Source organism: Arvicanthis niloticus, chromosome 24, assembly GCF_011762505.2.
Source record: "Arvicanthis niloticus isolate mArvNil1 chromosome 24, mArvNil1.pat.X, whole genome shotgun sequence".
NCBI lineage: Eukaryota > Metazoa > Chordata > Mammalia > Rodentia > Muridae > Arvicanthis > Arvicanthis niloticus.
The window spans coordinates 30,163,362-30,190,836 of record NC_133432.1 but is presented as its reverse complement, the minus strand read 5'-3'; the positions used below and the strand labels follow the sequence as shown (position 1 = coordinate 30,190,836).

Genomic DNA, 27,475 nt, shown 5'->3' with positions numbered 1-27,475 from the left:
GCACTGGAACTCACTCTGTAGACCAGGCTGTAGATCAAACTCACATATCCACCTGCCTCTGCCTCCCGAGTGCTGAGATTAAAGGCGTGCACCACAGCCACTCAATTTGAATTTTATTTATTTGAGACCAGGGTTTCCCAACCTGGCCTCTCACAAATTAGTCCAGGCTGGTTGGTCAGTGCACCCAGGATCTAACTCTCCATAACCCCATCATTCGCAGACGAGCACTCTCTACCACACCTGGTACTTTATTTCTGCAACCTGGGCTCAGATCCTTGTGTTCACCAGGCAAGTGCTTTACCAACAGCCATTTGTTTTGTTTAGCTTGGAGCCGTGGGCCAGGCACTCAGACCCAAGGGAAGGCAGGCCCATCTTACCATTCCACCTGTGCTAACTAATTTTATGTCAGTTTGACACATGCTAAGTCAGAAGGGGACACCAGTTGGGAAAATGCCTCCATAAAACTGGGCTGTAAGCAAGCCTATATAGCGCTTCCTTAATTAGTGATTGGCTGGGGAGGGCTCAGACCACTGTGGGTGGTTTTATATAAAGCAGGCTGAGCAAGCCCATAAGCAGCACCCTCCATGGCCTCTGCATGAGCTCCAGGTTCCTGCTCCATTTGAGTTCTTGTCCTGACTTCCTTCAGTGGTGAACACGGAGCGCTGTGGAAGTGTAAGGCAAACAAACCTTTTCCTTCCCAACTTGCTTTTGGTTATGGTGTTTCATCACAGCTGTGGTAACCCTAACCAGCACACCACCCTTTGCCACCACCTCCCTTTTAGTGAAAGGACACGGGGCACTATACCATGCTTTCGCTCTCCCCCTCCCTGCCCAGCCGAGGGCCGAGAGACTCTGACACTTGGCCGCACCAGCCATGTAGAGTCAGCTACAAGGAATCTCAGGGTGAAGCCGTGATGTGAGCCAAAGCATGCCGAGTCCTTGGCAAGCACGGTCCTGAGTTGTGTCTGTGCAGTGTTGTGTCTGCCGTGGGGCTGTGGGGCTGTGTGCCTGTGTGCCTGCATTGTGTGAGTGTGCGTGGTTGCAGCCCAGCCTCTCCAGTCTGTGTGGACATCAGCTGCTGCTGTGTCTTAGCATCTAACAGGAGGCAACTTAGGGGAAGAAGGCTTGACTTGGGACTCCTGGCTTGAGAGGGTCCAGTCCATTATGGCAGGGAAGGCAGAGGCGTGCACAGGAGGCTGCCAGTCATTGTTTCTATGGTCAGGAATCGGAGAGAGGTAAACATTGTGGTTTTCTTAGTGAGCATTGTTATTTTCTTAGTTTGCTTTCTTCTTTTTATGATCTGGGATGCTAGCCTGTGGACTGGAGTTGCCCACATTCAGGGAGGGTCCCTCTTCAGTTAACCCAATCTAGAACATTTTTGACTAATGTGTGAAGTTTGTCTCATAGGTGATTCTGAGTCCTACCAAATTGATACAAATCGTCACGTTGGGCTTGGTATTACCAAGGCAGAGTTTCCAGTAGCCACAGAGAGCCTGGATCCTGTAATTGTCTACAGGACTTTCAGACCTGAACCTGTAGGTGTGGCTGACCAAGAATGTGTCGGGAGTCCATGAGACCTGAGAAGAACCCCGTTCTCCTAGCTGCCTTCAACTCAGACACAGGACTTGGGAATACACAGCTAGACAATCTAGACTCACTGAGTAGAGCCAGGACCCTCTGGCTTTCCTGAAGGACTCTAAGGACACCTGACAAGTACCAGGTTCACAAGACAGACTCTTCCCAAGAAGCCATTGGAGTGGGCTGGGGAGATGGGTCAGTGGTTAAGAGCACTAACTGCTCTTCCAGAGGTCCTGAGTTTAATTCCCAGCAACCACATGGTGGCTCACAACCATCTGTAATGGGATCTGACGCCCTCTTCTGTTGTGTCTGAGGACAGCGACAGTGCCCTCACATACATGAAATAAATAAATCTTTTTTAAAAAAGGGGAGGGGTAGGGGGGCGGTGGTGGCACATACCTTTAATCCCAGAACTTCGGAGGCAGAGGCAGGCAGATTTCTGAGTTTGAGGCCAGCCTGGTCTATAGAGTGAGTTCCAGGACAGCCAGGGCTACACAGAGAAACCCTGTCATGAAAAAACAAAACAAAACAAAACAAAAAAAAAGGTATAGGTGGCTCATAGTAGTTGTTAGGGAAATGCATAGTATACAGGCTGTGCAGGCATAGTGGTACTAGCCTTTACAAAAATGAAGAGGAAGAAGAAGGAGGAGGAGGAAGAGGGGAGGAGGAGAAGGAAGAAAAGGAGGAGGAAGGGGAAGAGGAGGAAGAAGAAGAAGAAGCAGCTGCCACCATTGGAGCCTGGAGAGGGGAGCCTATGTCCTCGGTCTCATAAGCCCCCTGCAGTGGGAGTGCTATATGACAGGGCCTTGCCCATGTACCCCACATCCACTGCAGCGTCTGGCACAGCAGGTGTAGCTTCTGTGGCTTGAGAGCCCCACATGGTATTTAGCAGTCCATCAGTGGGCCTGCACACAGACCAGCCCTGCCTTATCACTGGAGCATGTGGGGTCTTTGCCCCTGCTGGCTAGGGCGCCAAAGGGCTGATTGTGACTTGAGAGCAAGAAGGCTGAAGGGGAGCAGCCCTGGCTGTAAGTGTCCTCTACAGCAGAGGGAAGGAATGGCCAGTGACAGGGCCTTCATCCCTCTGAGAGCCATGCTGTCTCCCAGACCTGTCATCCCTCGGCTTAACCATGACGTGGCAAAGACAGACTAGGATAAGTTGTGTAGGAGCCCAGCTTCATTCTCAGAAGCGCTAGAGATCAGAGCATTTCTCCATGTAAATCTATTGTGTAATGGAGATGGTGGACATCAGTGGGATTGCACAGGACGCTTAGCTGGGGCCCACGTTATCTATTGTGGGAGGGCCTTGGGCTTGGCAAGCTAATAGTGATTGCCTGACTTGCCCTCTCCTGGCTCCTGGCCACCTGTCCCTGGCCTGTGCTGGCTGTTGGGGGTTTAAAGTCACCGACGGCAAGTCCATTAATGGCCACTGGGTGGAGCTCTGAAACACAAACCCAGGGAAGTCCTAAGACAGGCTCTTCTGTTCATAGCTTGAAAGCAACAGCACTTCTCACTTTACAGCGTTCTGTATGTGTCTCCCAGGTTCATGTCATTCATGATGGAGAAGGCATGGGACTGGCCGTCCTTGTCCTCTCCTCAGGAGACACTGAGGGCCAGTAGATACATGACTCAGTTGACAGATCTCCAGGTTCCTGGCTGATGAATTCTGATAGGTGCATGCAGCCATATATCCAGTGGCCCATTGAGAGACCGTTTCCATCATTCTAGAAAGTTCCTCAGGGCCCCAGAGATAGTGTCTCCTTTCCTGGCCTAGGGAGGCAGGCTGGCGGGTGTCCAGGTGACTGTTCATGCACACACACGATATATATTATGTACATGGAGGAAGACCTGGAAATAGGAGAGTGGGGAAGCAGGGGGTGGGTGATCAGGACACATAGTGAGTGTGACTTTTCAGCACTGATAGGTTTTGTGTCCTTCCCTTTTTCGCCTGACACATCAGCCAGGAACACTCTGGCTCCCTCCTGTGGGGCAGCTAGGGGAGCTGAGAGACAGGAGCCTGGCTCATCCAGCCCTCCTCTAAAAAGAAGCCCAGAGACATAGCTATGATTTGTCTCAGATTAGGGTTGGAAAGAAGCCCCGGGAGCCCAGAAGAAAAGAGTGACTAAGTCTGGGGGTGTGGTTGGCACTGCCTTTGCTCTTTAGGCCTGAAGTGCATGTGATGGCTTAGGGTAACCTCTGCTTGAGTTCCTACCTTAGAAAGCGTCCTGTGGACCGCTGGTCCTGTCCATGCTGCCAACTGTTGGGCATGCTAGGCATCACCAGAGGCTATCTGCCCTGGCCTTGTGGCAGCAGGAGTATCTCAGCTTGCCGAGGTTTTTGGTGTATCTTTCAGGGACCCTGCCAGTTGTATCTCTAACAGTGTAGGAAGGCCAGGAAACCCAACTGTGGGAGCAGTCCAGTCCTTGCACTACTACGGTGTGCCAAATAAAGACAGGACCGTGGAGATCTTCCTGAGTGGCTGTGCCTCAAGATAAGTTGGATCCATGGGGATTTGGACTCTCCTGACCTCAGCTCTTGGTTTTGCCGAAGCTGACTGCACCATAAGAATACAGGAAAAGCACACCCTCGATTGCACGTTCATTCACACATGCATTCAGCAAAACCAGGCAAGCTCACAGCATACTCCAGACTGCGAGCTCCTTACTGATTGCACCGGGACTGTTTCATGAGCATCACGCCCAGGTTCTTACTGGTTCACTTATCACCTGGCACTGTGTGCAAAGTGGAGGCAGCTGCTGCTGGGACAGACCCTCCCACATGTACCAGGAGCCTCCTGGGAACTGCTAGGTTGTGAGGAGACTCTCAGCCTGTCCCTAAAGATAGCTGACATCTTGGGGGAAAGTAGAATGGTACACAGGTGTCGCCTTTCCCTTGCTAACCTATGACTAGCTGAGTGACGGCTCCAAGTTCCCGTTGTCACCCATAAGGCCTGCAGCCACAGGGCACATGACGTCTGAGCAGCTCTTGCTTTACCAGCTTCATGTAATTCTGTAGACAAACTATAGAATAAACAAAAAAAAAAAAATGCTGAGATTTATAGTATGAGTGGAAACAATCTTTTAAAGAAAGATTTTTGTTGTTTTTTGTGTGTGTAGTTACCCATGGAGGCCAGAAGAGGGTGTTCGAGTCCCTGGAACTGGAGATGTAGATTACTGTGAGCTGCCTTGTGGGTACAGGGAGTTGAACTCAAAGTCCTCAGGAAGAACAGCTAGTGTTGTTGGTGGGGGGGCGGGGGGGGGGGGACAAGGTTTCTGTGTAGTTGTGGCTGTCTTGGAACTCACTCTGTAGACCAGGCTGGCCTCAAACCCATAGAGATCCATCTGCCCTCTGCCCTCTGCCCTCTGCCCTCTGCCCTCTGCCCTCAAGTGCTGGGATTATAGGTGTGCTCCTCCATACTTGGTTTAGAGCCAGTGTTCTTAATCCCTTGGCCACTTCCACAGCCCTAAAGACCTTGTCTTGAGACAAGGTCTCCTGCAGCTGGGCTCAGATTCAAACTCCTCGACAAAGATGCTCCTGCCCTCCCCCCTCCCAGATGATGAATTTGTAAGCATGCACCACCACACCAGGGTCATGTGGGTGCTGTACCAAGCCTGGGGCTTTGTGTATGCCACGTAAACACTCTGCCACTGAGCTGCATAGACAGCCAAGAAACAACCAGTTTTAAGGGACTTTGCTTGTTGGCTCCTGATACAAACCACACACATAGTTTAGGAACTAAGACATTGGACCTGACTGTTGATTAGTCGTAGGTGCTGATACAAAGCCTTGGTTTCTACCCCCCTCCCCCACCATTTAAAAAAAACATCAAGTGAAACAGGGTGATGCGTGTTAAATAATTTAATAGTCTTCAGAAGTGTGAATCTCATCAGTAGTTTCTTTTTCACATTCACAGAATTTCGGCAAATGGATCCAGCCACTGGGGTGGATCCCATAGCAAAGGAGTGAGAATACCCACATCTTCCCACCGGCTTAAAACCAAGAACCAGACACAGTCTAAGGTCATAAGTTTGCTCTGGTCTGACCTTCGCTGAATGCTTTCTGTGACAAAACAGGTGTCTGTTGGTTCCTGGGTATACCTGCCCCAGTGAGCAGTGGGCCTGGTTTCCTATGTCATGTCATGTGACATTGCGAAGGAAACCCAAGAAAAAGGTCACTTTCTGAAATCCTGAATAATGACATGCGGCAAGCTTTCTTACGAGTTAATGAAAATAAGAGCATTCATTGTAAATTAAAACCATCAAGAAGTGTCGACAGCCAAATTAACAAGCCTTAGGGAAATGTGTGTCTTGCCTGGAGTCTTACACTCACACAAGAAAGTATCACTGAGTGGCACGCGCGCGCGTGCACACGCACACGCACACGCACAACCACTGCAGTAACCTCTTTGTGTGGTTTAGGTCCTTTCCTACTTTGGGAGGTTGTAAGGTGCAGGGCAGGATTGGGAAGCTGACACTGGGGACACGTGATGAACTTAGCACAGGATCAGAGACAGCGCTGTCCCAGTACCAGTGACTGCTGAGCGTGGGTGGATGTGATGGGAAACTGGGGCAGGAGGGAGGCAGGTGGTGGGAATGGGGCCCTGGTGGGAGAGTGCATCGGTCTAGGGGTGTCTACAGCCAAGGAAGGGGTCAACTCTGCAGATGGCCACTGCTCTGGCCATGTGTGGCTCCACCAGAAAGACCCAGGTAGTCATCTGGGTCTCCACTGAATTGTCCCTGCAGGACAAGTGGCTTTACAGTTGACGCCAGTCACATGGTCCTCGTCCTGGCTTCCAGTCCCTCAAGGGTCCTCTAGACCTTGGTCAGTTTGTACCTAAGGCCACTGAGAAACTGCAATAAAGGAACATGATTTGGGCCTCTCCCCCCTTGCTTGGGGGTGACTGGGGTGGATGATTCCAGGGCATAGAACCCCTCCTGGACCTGGGGTCCGCCCTCCCGTGGACCTCTGCCTAGAGCAAAGGTGTAAAATGGTCGTTAGGACAATGACTGTTAAACCGGGACCCTGCCACCTGAAGCCTGTCTCCTCTGTGACCCACAGAGCTCAGGTTGCCTCTGGCTTGACGTGACCTTAGTTCCTGGGCTTGCTCTCACCTGTAGGAGAATTACAGTTGGCCTGCAGGCCAGGCTGAACTAGAACCTTCATGGTGAGGGTTCTTGTTTCCTCAGCAAGCATTAAGGTGTTCAGTGTGGCCATCAGGGTGGGAAGCCTGGCGCCGTTAGAGTCTCAGAGCTCTGCACCTGGGGGAATGGTAGGGCAAGTCAGGCTGAAGATGCATGAAGAGCATGCCCAGTAGGTCACAGCAAGGGCTGAGGACCTCATGTTTCTCCCTAATTCTCCTTAAGGCAAATTAACTGGAGCAGTCACCATCCTAGGAGATGTAGTTTGCATAGAATAAATAAAACTGAAGTTACTGATTCAGAGCAGCGGGCAGCCAGGGTCAGCCATGGGGCTGCAGGAAGGCCGCTGAGTATGATCACACACCCGCCTTCTCCAGAGACAGGGAGGTGAGATGGTCACATGAAGATCTTTAGAACTGGGGAGCAGGGACCTGTGGGCTTGCCATGTAACCCAGAGTATTTGGTGGTGGGAATTCTTTTCTTGCCCATGATAGAGTAGATAATTACCAAACACAAGGATGGTAAGTGGCCCAGAGGCACGTGGGTGAGGCCTGGACCCAGACGCCTGTGGGAGGTGAGCCTCATTGTGTATCACCCCACAGCCGTGTGAAACTGTCCAAGCAGGGCCCTTTCCTCAATGCCAGTCCCTTGTCATCTTGGAGCGCCTGGTCTCATACCATCCTGCCTTTCCCTTCCGTGCCTGGCTAACACTTTACCACATCCAGATCTCTGGAAGACTTTTGGCACTAAGAGAACACATATTTTTTTCTTCCATTTATGTATATGCATATGTTGAAGCACTGGAAAGACAGGCCTATACTAAGATCCTCTCTCAGTAGAGGAGAGATGCCAGATACGTGTGGCTAGGGAGAGGGCCAGTGCTCCATAGCTGTCCTTGTCAGACACACTGTTCTGTCCTCAAGGTGTAACACTGGTATCAGTGACAGCCACACTCCCCTCAGGTGCCTTCTTCTTAATACCAGGTCTCTTTCTAACACTTCTATTTAAAAAAATAATAATAGGAGAATCAAGTGTCATGTCAATACGAAGTATAAATACTGGCTTTAGATTTCATTGCTTCATTTAGAAAGCCCAAATACCAGGGAGGCTGAAGGTCAGCCTGCTTTTGAGGACACTGACCTTGAAGATGTCCCTGGGAGAAAGGCACACACCTTGAGGAGGAAGGTGGGAAGGTTAGTTAGAAGCAGCCTGTTCGCACAAGGCACCTCTGTTTTCCACAGTGCAGCTTAAGACCAAGATTGGCCTTTTAGGGGAAAACACAGCAAATGTCAAGAGAAATGCCCGGCTGCGCTACTCTGGCTTCGGCGTGTCTCCTGGGTTGGGAGCGCCATGTGCTTGGGGGACAAAGTGCTGTGCGTCCAGTTGAGTTTTAGTGTTCCTCATGGTCAGGCCCTCTCCTAGGACATCAGCCCTGGGAGGGTTAGCTACGCCTGTGCCATCACCTGCTGTATCCCCGCGGGGTCGGGGGAGCAGTGGTGGCGGCCACAGTGTACCTTCTTCACCAGCCGCCGGAGCTTGCTGGGGAAGGCTTTGTTGATGTAACGGTAGAGCAGTGGCGTCACGGAGCTGCTTGAGAAGGCCAAGAATCTGGCCAGGTCCTTAGCCACCTGTAGGATGCCCAGATAATGCCCCTCCACGGTCCTCCCTCGTGACGTCAGCACTGTGTGCCCCAGGCTCAGGTAGTAAGGTGTCCAGAGGCCAAACTGTGTGCACACGGTGGCTACCAGCAGCCTATGCACTGAGGGGTCCAGCCTGCTGGTGTCCTGGTCCAGGGGCGTTTCTTCCTTCCCTATTCTCAAGATGAGTGCCAGGGCATACAACACAGCCAGACCTGGCACCACGTAGCCGATGAGGACAAGGATGGCATCAGCTGCCTCCGTGTTCTGCATCCGCGCACACTCGGCAATTCTAGAAGACACGTGACTGCAGATGTAGAAGAGCAAGGAGGAAAAGCTGGTGAGCACCGCCCCGCCCCAGACGAAGCCGCACACGTGCCGGGTGTTGTACACACTGGCCATGTAGGTGCGTGGCAGGGCACGCTCAATGTAGTAGTCAAGGCTCAGAAGTGCAGTGGAGTACATGGTCACCAGGGAGGCCACGTTGAACAGAATAAGCAGTGTCACATGGGCCTCACTGCTGAGGCTCCACAGGGCCCACCTGGAGTGGGCAGGGCCCAGCAGGTACGCAGGCGCCAGTGCCGTGAGCACCAGCCCTGCCACGGCCATGTTCACAAAGTACACATCGGGCATGGTCATGGTGTTCTTGCTGGCCAGGTTGGCCAGCACCAGAAGAGCATTGTAGCCTAATCCCACAGGGACACCTGCCCCCAGGTAGAGCAGCGAGAGGACCCACAACCCCAGGCGCAGGTTCCGGCACAGCGGCTCCTCACCCCACGCTGTGCTGTTGAGTGGACCACAGCTCCACATGGCAGCTCACCCCAGCTTCGCAGCTCTGTTGAGAGAAGAGATGGAGTTAGACACCATTCTCCTGTGCACATGTGTACCTGCCTCTGCCAGCATATGTGTATCTGCAAACAGGAGGCTCCAGGCCAGGCTGCTGAAGCCATTCATAGCCATGGTGAGACCGCTGGACTGTTTATGAAGGAAGCCAGAATCCCAGGTGAGCCACCAGAGAGGCTTTTGCAGAAACTGTTAGACGTATGTTGCGTGTGCCTTCCTGTGCCACGACTGCACCAGCTGTGCCCGTGGTCCATCACCATGAGCAGGGCTACTCTGCCTTTTGGCACTGGTTAGGGGACTCTAGGGACAGAACCCACAGAACCTCAAACCACTTAGCAGTGCCAGGCTGCTCCCTTGCCCCCTCGTTCTTGTGTAGAAGACATAGTTATAGCCTGTCATCTGGTAGGACGTGGACACACGCCTGCCTGGTACCAAGGGGGACATGAAAGTGAGTGTGTGTGTGTGTGTGTGTGTGTGTGTGTGTGTGTGTGTGACACAGGAACAGGTATGCCAGAACAAGCACATGTATAAACAAATGTGAGGTGCGGGTGTTGTGCACCTGGGCCCCCAAGAGCGGGGCCTTTAGAGCTCCTGCCTGGAGGTGTGAGGGGGCACAGGCACCTCTGAGGGTGACACAGACCTGGGGGCTGAGCATGGGCGCTACATTGTGCCCACATCATTTCCCCCAGATGGGCTGGCCTTTGTAGTTACTCTTAAAGCTTGCTAGGTTCCTGGGCACCCAGATCCAGCAATGCTGGGAGATGTGGGAGGCCTGGGTGAGCCCTGGCATTCCTTTCCTCCCCCAGGGTCACTGACCCACAGGGCAGCACAGAGCCTGTGTTGCAGTCTGTCCAGTCAGTCTTGATGTAAGTGAATGTGAGTTTGGCAAGTAGATCTACAGAGAATTCCTCTTCACCTGTTCTTCAGGGACACCCAGTTCTTTAGTGGGGATCTTTACATTCAAACCATACTTTGGCCCAACCAGACCTCCAGCTCACAAAATCAAAACAGAAACTGCATCCCGAGCAGACCCACTGGAAGCGAACATTCCTGTTTCCCGAAGTGCAGGAACAAAGCGAGGAAGCCAGGCTGCTGGTGTTGGCCCTGGTCCTGCTGCCTTGGCCCCACTGGGACTAGGGCCTCTACTCTACCACTTGCTGACTACAGGAGTGAACTGCCTGTTCCCAGCAGTGCGGGTCACAGCAGTGAGTGGAGCGTCCTTCTGCCACCACAGACGCACAGGCCGGCAGCAAGGTCTGGGTGGGAAGACGAGTCCTGCTCTACAGTCTGTTCCAGGGGAGGTCATCATTCTGGGGCATCATGTGTCTCTGGACATCAGCCTGTCTTCCTCCCCAGGTCAGGCACACAGGGTTCCTCTCAGCAGGTGATGCTGGAACTCATTCAGATGCAGCACATGGGAGGCCACTGCGTAAAGACCCTGTAGTCCTCACCCGTGCTCCCAGCAGCTAGGACAGTGGATGAACAAAAGCAAGGCCATGGAGTGGGCCCCTGCCTAGTAGTAAGTGGCCCTGACCTCCACCAGACATGGGTTTCACTTGGTGCCCCCACCTGCTTCATGGGGACTAGAAACTGGCCCCTGGAGGGTCAGAGTGCACCAACTCCTGGCCTGCTCCTGACGGGTCCCTTTGTGGCATGTCTATCATTTCTGGTCACCTCTTCCGGGACTGCTCTTCTGTTCCCTTCTGTTCTATGGTGCCTCCTCTGGTACTTAGCACAGAAGGCCCAGGATATCGGATATGTGACTCCTAGCTTTGGTGGCTAGTGGTGGCTCACGTTATTGGAGTCCCACCTGCCAGACCACAGTGCCACAGTCCTCAGGGAAGAGTGGGTAGTCTGTGGATACTGGGTGGACATTAGTGAGTGTCCTGTCCTCTCCTGGTCACCAGCCCCACCGCCACATTGCTGCTGACCTGGCCTTGGTTAGCATTATAGACTCAGGCTTTACGGAAAGTCTACCATCTGGTCCACTTTTAACCCTTATTCCTCAGTGTGGAAACAGAGGCTATGAGAGCCCACGAGGTCCTCTGATGACAGAGACTATGCCCTGCAGACCTTGCACTGTAGATGTATATTGTCCAAGAACTCACTGTGCCCAAGGATTCTGTTCTGTCCCTCTTGTCTCATGTCTATGTGACTCACATTGGTGGCAGGTCATCAATTCTAGCGTCCTCATCCTCCGCCCCACTAAGCCAGCAGCAGTGAGTGACAGCCACCAGGCTCCTACCTTTATTTCAAGTCCCTCCTTCCTCTGTGCTGTGGGCTCCAGAGGCCAGCAGCAGGCAGCATGCCGGGCCAGAGCCCGTGTCTCAGGAACCCCAGCCAGCGATGCTCGCTCGTGAGCACCACACACAGCTCCTGCCGCACTTGTTTTCCTTGAGTCAATTACTCACAAAGTTGCTGCCTCCCTTGGCAGGCACGGAGGCCCCTCCCTATCTGTGTTTACAGCTGGTTTCGGAGGAGAGGCGGCACTTGGACAGTCTGCCCTCCAGATCAAATACACTCACATCCTCTGCACTGTGCTGGGGGTAGGGGTGGGGTGGAGGGGTGTTCTGCATCTGCCCCACAGAGAATCCAGCCCCTGGGCAGGGAGGGCCTGCCTGCAGGTTGGGTACAGACAGCTCAGGTTCTGAGACCGGAGCAGTTTAGTTCAGTCCTGAGTTCCCTTTTCCCTTGAGGAAGTGAACTGAACAGACATTTGTCTGTAGAACTAAGGACAAAATAGTTGGACCTCTCTGAGACTCTGCCATAGAGATGCTGGCCGCTTTCACTGCAGGCCCAGGGACACACACGGCTCTTTGAAGGCACAGCGGTGGCACAGGGCAGGCTTAGAATTGAAAAACATCAGAGCTGGGGCAGGGGGTCCGAAGCCTCCCCGATGTGCATTTCCAGATGTGCGTGCATGTGACCCGTCCGGGGCCACAAGAGCAGGCGGGAGCTACTACTTGGCAACAGAGCACTGTCGCCTGGCAGGACTGCTTGCCCTGGCGTGGCCCCCATGCAGCCTGGTGGGCACAGCAGCTGCCCTGACTGCTAATGGCCTGCAGTGAGAAGTGGGGCAGGAGGTAGGGCTCAGGGCCCACGCTGGGCGAGCAGCTGGGCTTCAGGGAAAGCATCGTGTGGAACAGTGTAGTGTTTGTCTGGGTAGAATTCCCTCCATATTCATGTGCTGCCTCCCATGGCCTGGGTCTGAGAGATGTGCTGTGCTGTTTATCCAGCCTGGATGCACCGCAGAGAGGCGTGTTTCTTGCCAGTCTGTAGGTGCTGAACAGCTGATAAGCATTGTCTAGCAGCTACTGGGTAACTGCTGTTCGAAATTTTCTTACTCATCAGAACTTTTATTTCAGATGAAAAAAAAAAAATCCAGAGTAATACCTGCTTTCATTCATCTTCTAAAAGTGGTGTCCCTGAGGCTGGCGATGCTGCTGCTCCTCCCGGCAGGCACAGCTGGGAGATCCTAAGAGCAGCAGCAGTCACGTCAGAGGCGTAGGTCTGACTGTCTGTCACTAGAGCCTCCATCCCCACTTCTCTGCCCTGGGAATGTCCCTGTGGCCACCCTGAGAGTGTTCCCTCCCCTCCTTAAGGTGTGGGCTGTGGCTTGGGGAGGAATAGCGGGGGATGGCCTAATGACAGCTGGGAGCAGCAGGCAAGGCCCCAGAACCATAGCCAGTCTCTGTGTGTGGCTGTAGAGCTCTGGCCTTGGGGACCTCAATCCAGTCAGTTCCACTTGGGGCACCCTACAGTGGGGTGGGTTTCCCGGTTGAGGCTGTAGACACCTAACAGTAGTGTCCCAGCAAGTTCAGCGGTCTCAGCCAACTATCCTCCCTGTCCACAGAAGGGAATTGGGGAGGCTGGACCCTATAGCATGTGGGTGTGGATGTACTCACAGGCTTCCCAGGGTTCCTGTCTCCCTGCATCTTCCTTCCTGTTCCCCTTGCTGCTGGAGAAGATGGACTTCCTGTAGCCAGTTAACAATGATTTGGTTTCCACCCTCTGACCTGGGCTAGGCTGTCTTTCCAGTTAGCCAGGCCATCTGGCAATTTCCTTCCTGAGAAACTGGATCAGGAACCAGTGGGCAGCTGGGGAGAAATCATCTGGTGGTCTCCACAGAGTATACTCTGTGCCTGCCAGGTGATGTCTGAGTTTGTCCAGTGACAGGGGAGGTTCCAGGGAGGTGCCACCCTGTGCAACAACATGGAGACAGCAGAGGCCCAGCACTGAGATTGCCCCCAGCACGTGTCACATTCTGCTGGAGAGAGTTCAGTGTTCACTCATGACCCAACTTCTGGGGCCCTGCCAACCTCTGCCAGCAGACCAGGGAGTAAACTTTCCCTCTAGTCACAAAGCACTGCCCACTTCCCAGCCCAAGCTGAGGATGCTCTGTGTTGCCCAAAGACCCCACCTGCCCCCCACCTTTCGGCCGTCAACACACACACACACACACACACACACACACACACACGTTCCTCCTGATCCCACCAGACCCTGCCCTTATCACGCCTTTCTTCCATTCCTACTTGGGGCTGTTCCCCTCCCCCAAGTCCTCCCCCACAATTCCTACCTACCCAGGTCTCCTTTAGTTCGCACAGCCCTCAGACTCAGCACCAACTCACACCTCTGAAGCCAAGCCAGTACCTGACCCTGTCTCCTATTCAATGCCCTGTCACTCTTCCTGCTGGCTGCCACTCTTAACTTGGCAGCTACAGGCTCCTCCCAATCATGCCCAGCCTTGCTACGCCCTTCTGCCAGCTCTGAGTGGCCCCCACACCATCAGTGGGGCTCTTGGTTTCTTCTGACCTCTCTGTCTCTGAAGGCCCAGCCTCCCCCCAGCTGGCCTGCTAGTTTCAGGCTCCACTGACCCCAGATGTGTCTCCTCAGAGACACACACTCCACACACTCTCCCTCCCTACCCACATCTTCATGGGAGGTGCTGCCCACTCTGGACCTGGCCAACACCAGCCCCAGACTCACTCCCAACTGTGCAGGGACAGAGCCCTTAAGTAGCAAGCCCCTCATCCAGGTACCTGCTCACCAAGCACGAGGAACCTCGGCTAAGAGGACAAAGGAGCTAGGACCACACAGGCCTTAGGCTACCCAAGATGACTGCGGTTAGTTTGTTAATGAATTCATTAATGATACAGTGATTCACTTGCCCTCTTTCATACTTGCTTTTGTTAATTACAGTTATAAAAGGGTAAGGGGGTGGTGTGGATCACTTGGTAAAGCACTTGCTATGCAAACATGAGTACCTGATCCAGCATTTGTATGAAATGCTGGGGGAGACTGTGTGTGTCTGTCACTTTAGCACAGGGGAGGCAGAGACAGGCAGATCCCCAGAGCTCGCTGGACAGCCCATAGATGAATCCTGAGCTCCAGCTTCAGTGAGACTGTCTTCAAAAATAAACAGAGACCAGTGGAAGGGGACATGGATGATGTTGGCTTACACGTGCTCTCGTTCTCGCTCTCTCGCGCACACACACGTGCACGCACACACACACCATGACACTAGCAACAGTAGTGCAACCTCAGGTGAAGGCTCGTAAGGTTCCAGCATGTGAAGTCAGCAGAAGAACAAGGAAAGGGCAAGAAGGCCAGCCTCATGGAGCAGGGGGACACCTCTGGCTGTGCGTGAGAACAGAGATAGTCCTCACTCAGCTGAACCTCTCAGCCAATGGCTTCTCAGTCTCTCCTCCATCCCACAAAGCAGCAAAGGGAGGGGCAGGGCACAGGTATCACGGAGGACCAAGACCAGGACAAGGAGGCTCTCCTCATGTGTGACAAGTGCAGATGGCACTGAGGCTTGCTGGGGGCCCAGCAAGGTGTCGAGAGAAGACTAAGGGAATGACAGTGCAAAGTCAGTCCCTCACCCCAACTCAGAATAGCCACCAGGGAAGAACCTGGGGCTCTGCATTTCCTGTTTCCTGCCCAAGCCGCCTTGCTGACTCTGGGCTGACCTCAGCCAACCTGTTCATCATCCTTCCAAGCCTGACAGAAAGGCTGGGTAATGAGCACCGCCTCCATCCTGGTGGGGTGAGGCCTAATTAGTACCTGGAGCTGAGCAGGCTGGTGGGCACATAGGTGGTGGTTCTCTCTCCCTCAGACACTGCCCTTGGCATTCCGAGGACTTGGCTGTGGTCTCCTGCTGAACAGTCCTTCATGCCCAGTGCCCTCCGAGCTGGAAGGCAGGGATGGACGCGTCGTTAGCCTCCTGAGCATAAGGGAAGAGTCAATCCATCCACATTCTCCAATGGGCTTTCCCTCTTCTCTGTCATTCTGAGCCATCCAGGAGGACTAAAGAAAGTAAGCCTCATTTGGATCCTAGACCACAGAGGCCTGCAGGACCAGGTCCTCAGCCAGAACATAACTATTCTCAGGTGCCTGGAAGTTCCTAAGAAGTGCCTGTCCAGGTCAGGAGTTTGCATCTCGCTCTGGGACCTGAGGACATAACTTTGGGGTCTTGGATTCTGTTGAGACTAGGGTCTCACTAGGTAGCCCAGGCTTGCCTCAAGATTGTGATTCTCCTGCTACAGCTGCCTAAGTGCTGGGATTCCAAGTGTGTCTGTTACATCTGGCTCACCCTTAGACAATCTCAGCGCACCTGCCCAGAGCACCCTGTGGCACTATGCTGCCAGTCAGCAGGTCCCCGCTCAGAGCCAGGTTCAGGGGAATAATACCCTGTGAGGTTGGCCCCTCTGCACAGCCCACCTTGTAGCCCCTGTGGTGAACAGCAGGTTCACATTCGTGTAGATCATGACCCGGGGCCATGAACCAGCAGTGTGATCATGACCCGGGGCCGTGAACCAACAGTGTGGGTGCTCTTTTCCTTAACTGTGGCGAGGACTGAGAGCAAGATGGGCATAGGTGAGCAGTGGATGCTGTCCCCACAGGGAACGTAGGGCCTCTGTGTTCCCAACAGGCCGCATCAGTGCTTCAGGCATGGTTGTGCTCATTTTTAAATAGAGGGTTGTGTTGTTGTTATTACTGTTGTTTTAAACAGGGTTTTAGTCTGAAGGCCAGGCATGCCTTGAATTCATAATCCCCTGCCTCAGCCTCCTGCATGATGGGATTACAGGCATAAGCCACTATGCCACGCCTTAAATAGCATCCTTACCAACAGGTATTGATTACACCTGTGGCCTGATGTACGCTGCACTCAGGAAGGAGAGTTGAAATGAACATGGGCACAATGAGCCAGTGAGCCTGTGCTCGGAGCTCTTGGGAGCTCAGTCCCTCTTCCCATGACACACAGGCACAGGGGCTGAGGCTTTCCTGCCAGCCCTTCTACCTACCGACTATGCCCCTCTGATGAGACAGATCACTGCCATCCTGTCCCTCAGCTTCCCCAGATTTAGACTAGGAGACTTCCCCCAAGCATGGGCGTCGGGGGGCTAGGGCTTCGAGAGTGCTTGCTAAGCCCTGGGAGCACTGGGCACAGACCTCTAGTCTTTTCCCTAGCTGTCATCAGAGCAACAGAAGCTGGTCTGTGACCTTTTGCTCAGACTCTGTCAAGTGACACATGGGAAGAGGAAAACAGAGGGAGGATGGGCACCAGAGCACATGAGCCGGCATTGGTGGGGGTGGGGTGCAGCCACAGGGCAAATGTCAAGACTTTCCAGAAGTCACTCGGGGGACCTGGCTTTCTCCAACATGGCCATCAGGTGGCAGAGGCTCTGCGAATGTAGTCTGCTCTGGCTTGGGGCTTGATGATCTAGTGAGCGCCCGAGGTTTCTCTAGTGTTAAACTACAGGGCAAACAATCGGCTCCACTGGCTTGTGTTCACGGCTTTCCAAGAAATGTGGAATTGGGAAGGGAAGTAGCAGGGGGCGGGGGAGGGTTTTACGCTCATAACTTAAAATTCTGGAGGCTCTGTGCTACTTGGACCCCTCACGGGGCTCCCTGCTCAGCAAATGCACAGCAGTGACCCGGCTCGTCATCACAACTGACAAGGACAAAAGTCCGTTCTTGGGCTGGGCTGTCAAAGCATTTAAAGATGAGACACTGACATTTTTTTTGGTATGCCTTATTTACAATGAGTCCACGAGGCCTAAGTCAGCTCATTGCTAGTGGATTTCTCTAGCGACAACATGGCCACACTGAGTAAAGAATAGTGGTCTCCTGTGACTCTGGGTGGCCACTAGTAGCCCAGAGGCAACAGCCCCAGACAATGCTAGTAGACCCAGGGCTTCCTGTTCCTATGTGGCTGGAGCAGACTCATTCAACACTCCATGTTTCATTTCTTGCCTGTTAGTCAGGAAATCCCATCCTCTGGTGTTTAGGGCCATCTCTGTTGCCTGTTGCTTCACGGCTTAGGCTGGCACCATCCGTCTACCAGGTGTGATGGCACAACCTACTAGGGAGACTGGGGCAGGAAGAGTCCAAGTTCAAAGTCAGTCTGGGCTGCAGAGTAATAATACAAGACCAGCCCAAGCAACTTGGGCCAGACCCTGTCTCAAAGTAAACAGAAGGCTCAGGGGTGTGGCTTAGCAGGCGATCATCTGCCTAGAATCCCCCAGTGAGGGGCTGAGGGTGTCTCAGCCTTAGGCCACTTGCCTACCATGCTCAATGAGGTCCTGCAGTCCACCCCCAATACCATTAAAAAAGAGGGAGGAAGAGAAAAAATACCTCTGGGTTTCATTACAGGCCCAGCCTACCTAGGTCCTCGATCCCTGTTCACCTGTGGATCTTTGAGTGCACCTTTGGGAACACCTATCTGATCCATGTCCCCACAGGCCCTCAGCCAGGCACTGGATGACACCATCTCCCGTCTTATTTTGTGGTGTCTCTGCAGATGAGGCTTCCATGCTGTGTCTCAGTGCCTGGCTGGAGATATGTAAATGAAAGGACAGCAGAGACTGGACATGGTGCCCCTTGTACAGGACTGTAGTCATGCCTTAACTCCTTCACCATTTTGATTTATATGCAAACAATCACCGTGGGCCGTCAGCTGCTGTAGGCCTGATGGATTGGAATAAGGGAACCTGCTTGTCGTGCACCAGGAGACTCAACTTTGGCTACATGTTTTAAAACTAAGTGCTTCAAAAATGACTTCTAGATGTTTGTTTCCCTTTGTAGTGATGATCAGAAGCCTTGGCAAACAACACTCAGCCGTAGGAGCTCACAGCCGGGAAGGCAGAGGCTGTGGCAGGCGCTTTGTGCACATGGATTGCGCAGGCTGATTCCTGTAACCACCCCTGCGCCTTCCTGGCCTGTGATAAGAAAGCTGAATGACGTACGTGAGTGGTTTGATTCTCATAGCCTCTGCTCTCCACAGTTCACAGTGCAGAGGAAGGAGCATGGCCAGGCAGCCCGCCTCAGACACACTGAGCACAGCACCGTGTCTCTCTGTGTGCAGAGGATCGAGTGTAGACCAGGTAGCTCGCCTTAGATACATTAAAAACAGCGACCTGTCTCTCTGCCGAGGGGCTGCTGCCAGCTGCGGGAAAGCTGGGTGAGGGACAGAGAGGATGAGACCAAATTACTTCTGCCTCAGAGCAGGCAGGGTGCCTGTATGGGACCCTGGACTTCCTTTTTCCCTGGAGGAAGATTATCCTTATTATTCTTATTCTTTTGTTCCCAGTTTACTTTTGTTAACTTGGACTTCTTTCCCTGACTGACACGGTTTGAGGCCTGTAGCCTCCACTGCAGACACAACACGGAGAGGAGGAGAAATAAGCAACAACAAAAACCAGATAAATAGAGGCGACCTCAGAGCAAGGAGCAAACTCAGAACAGGCAGCGTCTCCATTTCAGTCACTGGGTAGGCGTGCACCCCCACCTGGGCTCCTGATAGCCTCAGCTTTTAGAAGAGCTGGGTGTGGCTTCACCTGCGGGAAGTGCTCACAGCCACAGATCTTATCTTGCCCTGTGGTTATTTTTACTCCTCTTGTCACATTTGCTCTGATCACAATAGTCCTCTGCTGCATTTACGCTGTTCCTAATACAAACGGGGAAACTGCTAACTCCTCCTCCTGTTGGTGTGAAAGGCCCCAGGATGGACATGTTGTCATGCACAGGTTGTCTGATCCATGTCTCTCTGCCCCTCTGCTTTGTCTTAGGATGAGGGGCTCTGTCAGCAATATCTCAAACCAGACAGAAAACTCAACCACATCTCTCTGCAGACCGAGTCATCTCTGCTCTTTGAAGCCTCTGTGGTGCTTGGAGTCCTGAGCTGGGACCTTTGGGAGCTCAGGGACACATGTGACCCAGTGCTGGCCAGCCAGACTTGTAGGTTGAGTGTCCCGCTGCTGGGTCAGGACAGCTTGGGCCGTAGGGAAGCGAAGAGGCAGTGGGCAGGAGCAAGGAACTAGGGCAGGTTTAAGGAAAACAGAAAACTCACTTGTGAGCACTTACTCTGTAGATCTGTGGTCTTTTACTCCCCCAGAGGCTTGGCCTTGGTGTGTCTCTGTATGTTTGGGTCATTAAAGGAGGGAATCGTGCTAGGACTCTGAGGTGAAGAGAGCAGCAAGCCTCTCCTCCAGCCTGTGAGCCACACAGGCATCCCCCTCCAACTTGGAGCACACCATTTACCCACTGCCACATACATATTCAGCCTACACATCCTGCCTCAAATCCCCACGTGCCCTCACATTAGGTTTGGGTGGATGCATCTCAACTTTCTTCATGAACCCATTCAAGAGTGGCGCACGCCTTTAATCCCAGCACTTGGGAGGCAGAAACAGGCGGGTTTCTGAGTTCGAGGCCAGCCTGGTCTACAGAGTGAGTTCCAGGACAGCCAGGACTACACTGAGAAACCCTGTCTTAAAAAAAAAAAAAAGTCACCAAGTCTACTCTGACACACTGTACCCTGGGAGACACCAGAAGTTCTAGTTTGGAAATCTGGACCCTGTGGTAGTTCTTCAAAGACCTACATGACAGGTTAAGGGTAATGTGACCGTACCCTTGGTGTAATTATTAATAGTGTCTTCTAGCACTTTCAGAGAAAGTGCCTGGTCCCTTATGCATGGAGTGGCCTCAGGACACGTCCAGAGCCGTTTCAATAGGATTGATTTATAGTTCTTTAAAGCTAGCTTATCCCCAGGTTATTAATGTCTCTCTGATACATGGGAGTGGACATAGATGTCGGGCTACTGGGTCAGGACTAGAGCTGGAATGCAGCTCTCAAGAACATAATCACAGACGGGGTGCGCTAAATTGGCAGGTGCTGTTCTGGACAGCAGGTACTAAGTTAGCCCCAGTCAGCAAGCCTGCAGACAGGAGCTGTATCCCTTCAGCTGGGGTTTCTAGTTGCTGGCGTTGCCTCCCGTGCCGGGTGAATGTCCAGGGCCGATGGCGCAAGTTCCGCTATCTCTACGCACGGGATCCAAATGTCCTGACGCTCTTAACCATCACAAGGGACAGAGGTGGTGACCGTAGTGTCCTAAGAGAGCCCGTCTGCCTACGCGGGCAGCAGACCCACCACCCGCCGCGGGTTCAGGACCGCGCGCCCGGCCCCTGGCGCCCACCCAGCGCAGCCTGGCGCGGTCCCCTCCGGCCCGGGACGGAGCGCTAGGGGCTCCCCGCCCGGGGCCCCACTCACCGCTCGCTGGGCGGCGGCCCGCGCACCGGCCGCGGGCGGGCAGCTGGGCTTGCAGGAGGCAGCGGAGCTCACGGCGCGCACGCCGCGGGGGCTGTGTACACACGTGACCCCGTCCCGCCCCCGGGGGCTGCTCGCGTGGTCCCGCCCCCGCCCGCCGAGCAATGCTGTCAGGCCCCGCCCTCTCTCCCGACCCACAGCTCACGTGGCTCCGCCCTTTTCTCTGCACGGGTGTTTAGTTCCCGCAGACTCCGCCCCCAGTCTGAACGGACAGCCCTGGTGGCCTGCCACGGCCGCTTTAATGCTGGCGGGTTGATGGGTGGTGCACCTGACCCCATCATAGTTTGTAATTTTCACGACCCGTGATTCCCAGGTCCTTGAGGCACCTAAGTGGAGCTGTCTGGAGAAAGCAGCCCTGATCCACTGTGTAGCTGCTGTCCAACGTGAAAGTGGAAATGATGCCATTTACAGTATTTGCCTAACATTCAGGGAAGCCCGGCGTTTCCAGAGGTAGTAGTGCATACATACATGCAGTCCCAGCACTCAGGAGGTAGAGCAGGGGAGGGTCAGAAGTTCAAGGCTGTCCCTGGCTACATAGTCACCTGAAGGGCATCCTGGGATACATGAGATCTTGTCTTAAGAAACGAACAGTAACAACAAAACATACGAGAGAGAGAGAGAGAGAGAGAGAGAGAGAGAGAGAGAGAGAGAGAAAGAGAAAGAGAGAGCGCGAGAGAGAGCGAGCGCGAGCCTAACTGGGCATGATGGTGCCCATCTCAGCACTCCAGAGGCAGAAGCAAGGAGGACTACCATAAATCTGAGGCAGTTGTAGCTTACATAGCAAATTCTGGGCCAACCCGGATTGCAAAGCAAGACTCTCAAAAGTGAGGGGGAGGGTCCTGGAGTTATTGGCCCAATTGCAAGAATGAGGACCTATGTTTGATCCCTCAGAATCCCTGTCAAAAACATTGAGTGTGGTAGATAGCATGTGCTTGTCGTCCTAGGGAGGTGGCAGGCAGCTCCCTGGGGCCAGCCTAGCTTACTACTTTCATGCTTCAGGCCACCAACTACTGCCAACCCCACCGCAAATAAACCAACCCTGTCTTACAAAACCAAGGTGGACAGCACCTGAGGAATGACTGCCAAGGTGGACCTCTGGGCTCCATAGGCACATAAACAAAACCAAAACTAAACCATAAATACATAACCCTCGGGATTCCTGGTGAGAGTCTGGATTGTCTTACCTATCTCTGAAGTGTCAGGTCTCCTGGGGTCTACCAGAAGGTTCCTGTGAGGCCTCGTTCACATGGAAGGAGTGCTGCTGGCTATCCGAGCACCCTCCTAGTACAGAGGCCTCACTGGTTTCCTGCTCTGCACCATGGGAAGCACAGTACAGATGGTCAGAGTGACAGGGACGCTGGAGGAGAGTCCAGGCAAGGAAACCATTGCAGAGGGCCCCAGCCGCCAACTCTAGCAGCAGGCTATCCTCCCATTGAGCAGGCTAGTCCCCAAGCTAGACATCTTGGACATGGTAGAGGTATGTGAAGCACTGTCTGACCTCATGCTCTGGGGTTGATATTTGAAAAATCCCACGGAGTCAGCCTCCTTTGTGCTGCAGGGAGGGCTCCTAAGGGTCAGGCATGGCCCCTGCTCAGGCCTCCTCCGTGCCATGTACGCTCTGGTCACGAGTCTCATCTCACACAGCAGCCCAGTGCCCCGCTGAGGCCAAGCACCATGGAAACGCCGGAAGTTCCCTTCCCAGGCCACATTCTTGGGACTTGGCAGGTCTTCCTGGCTGTTCAGGGGTGGCAGTCGATAAGATCAGCGGCATTCCACAGCCAGGGCTCCTCGAGCTGCTGGGCAGGAACCTGAGGGTGGCCCTGTTTCCTGAGCCAAGCCTTTGTAGTTGGTCTTTCAAGGGCTTGGCGTGGTGTTGGGGTTACATCTGTCCTCACTGGTCCCCTTTTCTCCACTTTCTCTTGTGCATTTGTGCACTGTTGGGTAGATTCTAGGTAGAATCTAGGGACCATGTTGACCAGGGGCAGGGAATTTTTTTAAGTTAAGTTATTAGTTTTTGATGGGGGCTAGGGGTTGTAGCTAAGTTGGTGGAATGCTTTACCCAACATGCATAAAGCCTAGGACCCACCCCCAGCACCAGACAGACAAGGTAGAGGGGGATGCCTGTAATCCCAGCATGAAGGAGGCAGGAGGGCCAGGAGCTCAAGGCCAGCCTGGCCTATAGAGCAGTTTTAAAGGCCAGCCTGATCTCCATGAGGTTTTCTCTCAATAAATGAATTACTTTGTTTGTAGAGTTACATGAATATAACCTACTGCTGTTGAGGACCTAGCATATTCCAGACTTTATTTTATGTTTGACACGGTGTCTTGCCCAGACTAGCCTTGAATTTGTGATCCTCCTGCCTGAGCCTCCCAAGTGTTGGAATGACAGGAAAGAGCCATCTCACGGATCGGATCGTCCAAATAAGGAAAGGTGGAGGAGTTGGGCTGGGGGCTGGGCCGGTGGTCTGAGTTCACCTGAAGCTGTAGGTCCTGCATGGTGAGCCACAGGGCATCTCTGTCAGCACAGGTGCCCATGCCCTTCCTATCCCTTCTCACAGAGTCCAGTGCTCTGGCTGCCTGCCAGGGCCTTTCCTGTCCTCTGTGGAAACAGATCTTCCCACTAGTAACACGAGAAGGTCCAGGCTTCCTCTCCAGCTGCAGTGAGGCCTTCCGGCCTCAAGATGATCCCGATGCCATTTTCAGTTGCTCTTGGCAGAGGAGAGCCTGGCATGCAGCGACACGGTTCACACTCAGAAGATCTCGTCACGGTCTTCTGTTGGTGACAAGCTGGAGTATCCGGGAATATTGACTAACAGAGCATCTGCCCTGACCAACGTTACCTCTCGGAGCCCCAGTCACAGGCGTGTGAGCCGTTTCCCTCAGGGAGGCTCCAGAAACAACAGGACTTGCCTGCATGTGTGGTGGGAGCAACCAGCCACGTGGGTCTGCCAGCCTACACCAAGCCCCTAGACTTTGCTGTGGCCCTGGGAGCCCTGCTCCCCATAGCCTCGCCCTCATCCTCTCTAGCCTGAGACTTGGGGAGCTGTGCACCAGGGCAAGCTTGCCATTGCCCTGCTGGTGCTCTGGGACCTAGACATTCTGGCCCTACGCAGGTCATTGTGGGCGCAACAGTGGCAGCTGGAGAGAAGGGAAGCAGAAGGAGGTGGTTTTCCGGCTGGCAGGCACTAAAAATAGAGACGCATGTGTCTGACTTCGCCCCTAGCCTGCCCTCTCTTGGTCTGTGTGCCAGAGATACTGTTCCCCACCTGCCAGGGCCACTCGGGCCACTCTTGCTGCTGACTGGGTAGGAGGCAAAGAGAAGTGACACCACCATAGCACAGACACTGTCCTCATTTGGGGGATGTGATACCTCCAGGTCCCAATTGCCATCATGTGCCTCTGTCTGACACACAGATCCACAAAAGGTCACTTTTGCTACCTGGGCCCCCATCACTTACAGCCATTCTATTGCACTGAGTGACAGGGCACAGTCTAGCTGAGAGTCAGCAGAGCAGAGGAAGGGCTGCAGGCTAACCCTTCTTCAACATTGTGTCCTAGGAGAAAGGTGGGGCTTTCAGAGGCCACCGAGTGCCCATGAAACAGTGTGTAGGAAACCCCACTCCTGTGCATAGTGTCGGTGGCTAGAGCTGGGCTTCATGCATAACAGGGATGGTCTGGTTGGTTTCCTGGGTTGATCCCAGTGAAACAGGCACTCGCTTCTTGCTGGACAAGTGGGGTCTTAATGCTGTGAAAATCCTAACACTAACAGCGCTGATGATAAACTCCTTAAGTCTAGTAAGATGTTCATTTCCCTGTGCTAACAAATATGCTGAGGGATGGGCAGTGAGACCCACTCCTGGCAGCTGCTAGGCTCCCCCTTGCTTGCCGGGCTGCCTTGAGCAAAGGAACTGTCAGTCAGATGAGCCCAGTGACTGACCCTTAAGTCATAAGTTTAACTCTTCAATGGTAGAAGCTGATTGCTCCAGGCTCCTGAAGGCAGGACTGTTGTAAACACCTTGTACCAGACATTTTGCTATCACAAGCCTGTGTACTCAAGATGTAACCGTCTGCACATTAGCCAGAGGGAGGGCACTTCAGGCCCAACAGAGGGACTTCAGGACCTAACTGGAAAGAGACAAGCCTGTGATTGGTGGAAATAGAAGCCTTCATTTGCATGCTAGGTTTGCTGTGCCGGGGGCAAATACTCTTTTCTATATAAGCAGGTTAGTCATTCAGCTAGAAGACGGCTGCTCCCTTAGTGCTGTGGTATTGGGTCCCATAAAATGCTGGCAAGGAGCTGGGTGGTGGTGGCACACGCCTTTAATCCCAGCACTGAGGAGGCAGAGGCAAGCATCTCTCTCTTTAAGGACAGCCAGGGCCACCCCCCACCCCCCATCCTTCCCACCTTCACCCCCTGGCAAACAAAAATGCTGGCAAGCAACTGGGGATGTGGCTCAATGGATAAAGTGCTTGTTGTGTGAGGACTGGATGGAGTTCAGATCCCCTCCGGGCACTAAGTACCTGCCCTAGTGGGCACGACCTGTAATTCCAATGTTAAGAAGGTGGGGGTGGGATCCCTAGAGCAGGCTGGCTGGCTAGACTTGGTGAGCTCTAGCCCCAGGTGAGCCATCCTGACTCATATAATCAGATGAGGAGGGATCCAAGACTCCAGCTGTCAACCTCAGGCCTACACACCGAGACACGCACACTGCACACACACTGCTCACACACTCCACACACACACACACACTGCACACACACTGCTTACACACTGCACACACACACTGCACACACCCACATGCTAAAAGAATAGCAAAAAGCCTCCAAATATAAACAAAAAAAAGATAAGAAGAGACACCCCAGCCTGAGCTCTTCACTGCAGGTGAGCTGCTTAGTCAATAAAGGGGTGTGGCAAGTGTTCTTGCACCAATCACAGCCATTTTGCATGCAAATGAAGCAGATTCGCTTTGCCCTGACCATAGGCCATCCCCTGGGCTACAAGCAAGAGGTGCCCCATCTAACCTGGCCACAGTGACTGCAGAGAAATCTACAACCCACTGCGGTTTAGTGAACAGTCGTTTCTATGATGATGTCCTTCAGAGTGGTGGAGTGCAAAGCAGATGGGCTGCCATGAGGGTGGCCCAGCCACAGCCACAGCCACAGCCAAGTGTGTGCATGCAGTCACATGTGAGCGCAGGCTAGAAGTCAGTGCCACGCGCCTATCTCAATTCCTCCTCACTTTGTATTTTGATATAAAGTCTCCCTGTCCTCGTTACAGTTACTGTTGCTGCGATAGAACCCCATGGCCAAAGCGACTCCGGAGGCACCGAGTTTATTTGGTCTGTACTTCCACAGCACTGCTCATCATCAGAGGGAGTCAAACAGGGCAGGGACCAAGAAGCAGGAGCTGATGCTGATGCAGCAGCCATGGAGGGTGCTGCTTACTGGCTTGCTTCCACGACTTGCTCAGCCTACTTTCCTTCAGGACCCAGGACCACAGGATGGCACCGCCCACCATGGGCTGGGCCCTCCCACTCAATAACTAATTAAGAAAATGCTCTACAAGGCTTGCCTCCAGCCCAGTCTTATGGAGACATTTTCTCAACTGAAGCCTTCTCCTCCAGGGACTCTAGCTTGTGCCAAGTTGGCGTAGACCCAGCCAGGACACTCCCTGATCCTGGTACTCATCAGTCAGACTAGGCTGGCCGGAGAGAGTTCCAGAGACCTTCCTGTCCCGCCCGTAGTACCAGGATTAAGGAGAGTGAACCATGCCAGGCTCTTCACTTAGATGCCTGGTGTGATGGGCAGAGTTCACTGTCAGCCTGACAGCATCTAGAATCACCTGGGAGACAGGCCTCTGGACAGTCCTGTTCTGGATGATCCTGAGTATGTTAATTATTGTGAAAAGCCTCGTCCTTGTTATGGGCAGGACCATCCAATGGCTGGGAATGTGACTGTGTAAACAGAGAAAGGGGGCTGAGCACTCATCTCTCCGGGTTTCCCGACGCCGTGTTATCAGCTGCTTCTTAGGAAAAGAAACTTAAGACTCTGAGGATCCACACCTGGGTCCTCGTGTCTTCAGGCAAGCATCATGCCTGGGCTGTCCTCGGCCCCTTCCGACGGTGTCTCTTACAGGAGCACCAAAAGGGTTTGTACAAAGGCTTGATGAAAGAAAGCTCACCCCAGCTTTATCACTTTGTGTCCTGTGTGTTCAACTTCACTCTGCTCAACTTGGTGTGGAGGCAAGGCTAGGAGTTTGAGGCTACTCGGAGCTAAAAAGTGAGACCAGGGTCAGCAAAGAAGACTTAGCCAGTAAAGCCCTTGGCACCAAGCCTGAATTCAACCCCAAGAACCCACATTGTTGGGGGCCGACTTTTAGCAGAAAGCGGCTATCAGCTTTGCAGCCATCTTGAGCCATATACCCTGACATGAGACTTGGATTACAATAGCCTACTACAGCTGAGTACACTCCGATAATCTTGGTTTAGATACCTTGGGTGTGTGAGATTAAAGGTGTGTGTGAGATTAAAGGTGTGTGACTTAAGAGTGTGACCTAGGGATCAGATTTAGAGACAAGACCTAAGGGCATGATTAAAGGTGTGACCAAAAGGCATGGCTTAGAAGTGAGACATATAAAGGCAGAGGCAGACGGAGAGAGATCAGAGAAT

The 27,475-nt window shown here is 53.3% G+C and overlaps 2 protein-coding genes across 10 annotated transcripts in view; one reads left to right on the top strand and one right to left on the bottom strand.

Moving 5' to 3' along the window:
- Chlsn (cholesin) overlaps nucleotides 1–27,475 on the top strand; it is a 106,043-nt gene that overhangs the window by 56,095 nt on the left and 22,473 nt on the right. The window lies entirely within an intron of this gene.
- Nucleotides 5,422–20,938, bottom strand: Gpr146 (G protein-coupled receptor 146). 9 transcript variants are annotated; one of them, XM_076923467.1, is made up of 4 exons: nucleotides 20,751–20,890; nucleotides 15,263–15,422; nucleotides 14,464–14,605; nucleotides 5,422–9,188 (listed from the first exon to the last, which is right to left on the bottom strand). In XM_076923467.1, exon 4 carries the CDS (start codon nucleotides 9,161–9,163, stop codon nucleotides 8,162–8,164), a length of 1,002 nt encoding a protein of 333 aa, XP_076779582.1. In that variant the 5' UTR covers nucleotides 9,164–9,188; nucleotides 14,464–14,605; nucleotides 15,263–15,422; nucleotides 20,751–20,890; the 3' UTR covers nucleotides 5,422–8,161. The 9 variants fall into 9 exon arrangements, with proteins under 9 accessions (XP_076779582.1, XP_076779577.1, XP_076779579.1 ...); XM_076923462.1 differs by lacking the exon at nucleotides 14,464–14,605 and adding an exon at nucleotides 17,456–17,573 and having other exon boundaries at nucleotides 20,751–20,874; XM_076923464.1 differs by lacking the exon at nucleotides 14,464–14,605 and adding an exon at nucleotides 17,456–17,573 and having other exon boundaries at nucleotides 15,263–15,389; nucleotides 20,751–20,874.